The 5425-nt window shown below is 37.0% G+C and overlaps 1 protein-coding gene across 1 annotated transcript; it reads left to right on the top strand.

Annotated features, from left to right (window-relative positions):
* Nucleotides 1-294: 294 nt before the first annotated feature.
* Nucleotides 295-4009, top strand: LOC143566257 (KH domain-containing protein At3g08620-like). The gene is made up of 7 exons (XM_077053004.1): nucleotides 295-474; nucleotides 556-644; nucleotides 801-952; nucleotides 1021-1137; nucleotides 1212-1328; nucleotides 1910-2053; nucleotides 3803-4009. The coding sequence occupies exons 1-7, from the start codon at nucleotides 395-397 to the stop codon at nucleotides 3953-3955; spliced, it is 852 nt and encodes a 283-aa protein (XP_076909119.1). The 5' UTR covers nucleotides 295-394; the 3' UTR covers nucleotides 3956-4009.
* Nucleotides 4010-5425: the final 1416 nt, after the last annotated feature.

Genomic DNA, 5425 nt, shown 5'->3' with positions numbered 1-5425 from the left:
CTAGAGCTCATGTTAGAAGTATATAGGAGTGCCATTGATATAAATATGGTGGATGTAACTTTGAATGTTTATTTCTAGTAATTTTAAACGAGCCGGACTTCAAGCCGGTCTGACAGGTCCATGTTCCCTTGTCTGCTTGATGTCACATAATCCAAACAACACCTACAAATTGTGGTTGTGGATGCTCTAACCAGCCCTTCTTCCCTATATTTACCATTTTTACAATCTTATATTTAAAGTTTTACTTTCTCAGTAAATTCAACCGTAAACACAAAACCCTTCATTTCTCTCTCTTTTATATTGTTTCTTCTTCTTCGCCTCCCACTTTTTCTACTTAATTTCCACCACCGCCGTGTCTTCCGGTGGATTATTATTATTATTATTATTATTATCAATGTCAGGTTTATACAATCACAACTTCTCTCCAGCAAGAGCTGTCTCTCCACTCATCAGAACCACTGCAGATGCCGACAGGTTCTTATTTTTTTAATCTTCTTAGGGTTTTTATCACTTACCTACCTTTGATCTGTCTTTGATTTGATTGGATTCTTGCAGCCAGTACTTGACTGAATTGCTGGAGGAGCATCAGAAGCTCCAGCCCTTTATGCAAGTTCTTCCTATTTGCAGCAGATTACTGAATCAAGGTTCCATTTCTATGGATCTTTCTTTTCTTGTTTTCATGGAGACTATTGTTTTCTTGTTTGATGTAGAATTATAGATTCCTTTGTGTTATTTTCGACTAATATTTAGGTGTTTGATTATGTTGCTAGTAGAAAGTTTAATACTTGTGTTGTTTTTAGAGATTTTGAGGGTGTCGAGTATGTTACCGAACCAAGGGTTTAACGAGCTGGACCGGCTGCGTCATAGAAGTCCGAGCCCAATGGCGTCTTCTAACCTTATGTCCAATGTCCCCGGGCCCAGACTTGGTGGTTGGAATGGCCTTCCACCCGAGGTATAACTGAAAGTTTTCAACTTTATAAGCATTTTTAAACTTACTAAAAGTTTTGCATTCTGTGACAGCGGTTAAGTGGGCACGCGGGAACTACAATGGACTGGCAAGGAGCTCCAGCAAGCCCAAGTGCATACACTGTGAAGAGAATCTTGCGGCTAGAGATACCAGTCGACACCTATCCAAACGTATGCATCTTTCATGTTTGCATTTTATTTATTTTATTACTTTTAATCTTAATATTATTCTTTTTGGATATTAGTTTAATTTTGTTGGAAGGCTACTTGGCCCGAGAGGAAATTCGCTAAAACGGGTCGAGGGTACAACAGGTTGTCGGGTTTATATAAGAGGAAAGGGGTCGATTAAGGATCCAGAACAGGTATTTATATGTTTTAATACTATTGAGGCTTATTGGGTACTTGGTTTTAAATGTGCACATCAGGCGCGCTGTTGAGATTGCATCACCTGATGCGATGCACCGCAATACCATGGCGCGAGGGTTATGCGCTCTAGGTCGCATAATTCACGATGCGTGCAATGCGCACATTTCTGAGTTGAAATGAGTTTTTGTGTGGGTTACTTGTACCATATGCATAGATTACCTGTACACTTGGAGTTAAAGACTTAGGGGGTGTTTGGGATCTTTTATTATTACTTTCTTATTACTTAACTTATTGAAAAGTTAAAAAAGATGTTTGGGATATAACTTATAATGTGAGAGAAAAAGTTGATAAGTCACAAAACTTGTGACTTGTAACTTTTCCTTATAAGTCGTAAGGAGGTAAATATAAGGAATTCCAAACACCCCCTTATTTTGGTTAGACATAAAACTTATTTGGTACTGTAGCTTTTTTTTGTTTTTTTTTGTTTTAGTAACAAATGACTTGCATATGGGATGTGTGCGCATCATGCATTTTAAAACCAACACTGACGTCATTTATGCTTTTTTTAATTTTGAAGGAAGATAAGCTAAGGGGAAGACCAGGGTATGAGCATTTAAATGAGCCGCTTCATATATTGATCGAGGCCGAGTTACCAGCGAGCGTTGTTGATATTAGGCTGAGGCAGGCGCAAGAGATAATTGAAGAACTGCTTAAACCTGTGGTATCGTTTTTTTGCTACTTTTAAATAGGATGTTTGACATGAGGGTTTTTATAGACAAGTTTCTGACTATGGTTTCCATGAATTTTAAGCAATTTATGGGTTATCTAATTTTGAATTTAAGCTCTTTAATGAAGGAAACTTTGCTTTTTTTGGACACCCTTAGGCCTTAGATAGAATGTAGTACGTTTTGAAAATGAATTTTTCTATTGAAGATTGTTTGTGTATATTTTTCTATTTTGAAGCCTAAATAGCTCTATTGTCAATAGCGCAGATAGCGAGCGCGATATCTAGCAAAGCGGGGGTTTCTTGCAATCTGATGCATAGCGGTTAAATAGTTATAGTTGGGTTTTTTTATTTAATATCAAAAGCGTTTTTAGGTATTTGTTTCGACTAAACTCCACCAATTCCACTGTAAAAAAATTCCTTGAATGAAGACCCTATTAACTTTAGGAATTAGCGGGTGCTATTTCATCGCTATCACTAATTGCTATTGACAACTATGCTAAATAGGTGAATGTATACATATATAGATATAGATATAGATATAGATAATAGAGAGTTGTGTTTATTTTGGAACCAATATTTTTTTGTGAATTGCATAAATGGGTTTCCATCTATTGTTATGAATGTTGTATACAAGACGATTGTAAACCGCCTCTTTTTTTCTCTCCCACCACTTTTATATGTCATACATGCACTATGTACAAGTGTATTATGTGGTTTTCAGTTTTCCGTTGATTTTTACATATAATAGTGGTGGGAGAGAAAAAAAGAGGCGGTTCACAATTGTCTTGTATACGTGTGCACAAACACAAACAAAGGGTCGGAAATCTTGACACGACAACCTTCAATCAAAATAATAAGGTTTTAGGTTGTCATGTCTAACATTTGATTTGTTTTAACTTGTTTAGTCACACTTATTAACCCACCAACCATATAAAGTTTGAATAAAGAGTATATAATTTGTACATATAGAGGGGTGTTCATTTTTTAAACTAATATATACATGTTGGAGAGCTGCAATAATCGTATAATGCACTTATACGTGGTCCATAGGAGATAGCCAAAGTAGTGTGACGGAGAAAGCGAGGCGGTTATTATGTAAACGTCTTATGTTTTACATTCAAAGCATTGCGTACAAGTGCATTACCGTTTCAGAACCATATATATTTTGAGAGCCACGTGATGCATATGTATCTATCGATTTGAATGTGATACACAAGAGCGTTATGTAACCCATCTTTCTTTCCCTACATCTCTTTATCTCTTATGCACCATATACAAGTGCATCATGCAGTTTTTGTTTTTCAACGTAATATAGGTTTTGAAACGAGCGTGTCCCAATACATGTCTGCGTATATGCAGGACTAGAACCCAAAGTGAAAATAATTGGGTCCTGGTTTATCATGTCTAATGTTGTGCTCGAGTTGACTTGTATAATTCATTTAACTAAGCAGGTCAACCCTTCTGCTGTTTAAAAATAGAATTAGAATAAAGAATATACGTAATTCATAAGTTCGACCTGTAACCCATTCAACTCGTTTAGGTAAAATGGTTACAAGGTTTTAATTGTCTTGGTTATGGTTGAAATCTTTACCGTAAATGATATATGAGCTGTGTTTAGTATTACCGAGTCCATTATGCTAACTGCCACTTACATATACCAATAGATCTTTGGTCTAGTATATTGTACACAACTTGATTTTCATGTATAGTTTTCTCATATGTATATATGTCATGGATAAACAGGATGAGTCTCAAGATTATATAAAAAGGCAACAGCTGCGTGAGCTGGCAATGCTGAACTCAAATTTCAGAGAAGATAGCCCGGGACCAAGCGGCAGTGTATCACCGTTCAACACCAACGGCGGTGGAATGAAGCGTGCAAAAACCGGGAGGTAGAATCTATCTGCAAAAGACTTGGAAGATAATCAAACCTCAGAGACATATATATATATATATATGTGTGTGTGTGTGTAAACGTTCTTCTCTGCCTTCAAGACATGTACGCGCCTTTCCTCATGGCTTTTGGAACGTGAATCAAAAGGTATAGGATGAAAGTTGGGGCGGGATGTCTTGGTTTTTGCTATTTTTATTTTCAAGTTGAAGGAGGGATATAGCGATTTAAGTACAAAGTGGAGAAGTTATCCGTGGTTGTTATTTATATTATATTATATTCTTTTGGTGATTATTATAAGGTGTGGTTGCTGTAAACTATAATTCATTTGATTAATTCTTGTGTTAGTAAAAATCATATCGTTTATAGTATGATCATTCGTGCTAGTAGTGTAGTGCCTCTTTAGTTGATACATATTTATTATGTTTACCACAAACAACTGATGCTGGATCTCACACATTTAAATGGATTTTGTAACATTATCTATAAAAAGATGATTTATTTGGACGATAATTAAGTGTTGAATTATTTGAAGAATTGTAAGTGTTAAGACTAGACGTGTACAAAAAAACCGGTTCCGGAACCTAACTGGTGGAACCGAATCGGAACCGGTTCCAGTTCCTACCCGGTTGGCCCAATACCCCGGTTTGGGTATTTTTGTACCCGAAAATCGTACCCGGTTCTCCTATTTGTATGTCTCCATCGGTTCTAACCCGGTTCCTAATTGTAACCGGTTCTGTTTCTACCCGAAAAAACCGGTTCCGGCGGGTTTTTTTTGAAAAGTCAAACACAGGTCAAACTAGCCGTTGGAACCATATAGCAGTTGGAACCGGTTTTTGAGACACAAAATAGCCGTTATAACCGGTTTCAAAGGTAATATAGCCGTTGGAATCGGTTTTTGAGACAAATAATAGCCGTTGGAACCGGTTCCAACGGTAATATATCCGTTGGAACCTGTTCTTGTAGCCCAAAAACTATATATAAGTTGTTTTCCATTACTTGTTTCATCACCAAACTCAAAAACAAACTAAAATACTACTCCTTTAGCAAACCCGTTTCGTTACCCGACCATCCAACTAAATATTATTATGGCACCCATCAAAAAAACTAACAAGAAGGTTAAGAAGAGTGTTTTTGTTGCCCCCGTTCCTGCTACGGAGGACCCAAGGGTTGTTACGGTAGTCAACCATAACCGCAACGAAGACATATGGAAGAATTGGGATTTGATTGTGGATGACGAAAGTTATCAAAAGGCTCGTTGCAAACTATGTGGTTCACTATTAAAGCACGATTTCAACTCTACTTTGAGAAAACACATCGAGAAGCCATATTGCAAGGCGTTGAAAGGGATTGGCGCGACCGATCAAATTGACTTGGGTAAAGATGGTACACTATTTCATTACAACACGACTCAAGTTCAAGATAGAATGGCAAAGTTCGTTATTCAACGAGGTTTGCCGTTTAACCACTTTGAT

Source organism: Bidens hawaiensis, unplaced genomic scaffold (genome assembly GCF_021521415.1).
Source record: "Bidens hawaiensis isolate Kalapana, Puna unplaced genomic scaffold, B.hawaiensis_p1.1 tig00022862_1, whole genome shotgun sequence".
Classification (NCBI taxonomy): domain Eukaryota; kingdom Viridiplantae; phylum Streptophyta; class Magnoliopsida; order Asterales; family Asteraceae; genus Bidens; species Bidens hawaiensis.
Note: the sequence above shows the minus strand (reverse complement) of the source record. Positions and strands in the feature narration are given on the sequence as shown.

Excerpts from the sequence above, each read along its gene's own strand:
- LOC143566257 (XM_077053004.1), top strand. The coding sequence starts at position 395 with ATGTCAGGTTTATACAATCACAACTTCTCTCCAGCAAGAGCTGTCTCT. Across the intron at positions 475-555 it reads ACCACTGCAGATGCCGACAG|CCAGTACTTGACTGAATTGC; the intron begins GTTCTTATTTTT and ends GGATTCTTGCAG. Across the intron at positions 2,054-3,802 it reads AAGAACTGCTTAAACCTGTG|GATGAGTCTCAAGATTATAT; the intron begins GTATCGTTTTTT and ends ATGGATAAACAG.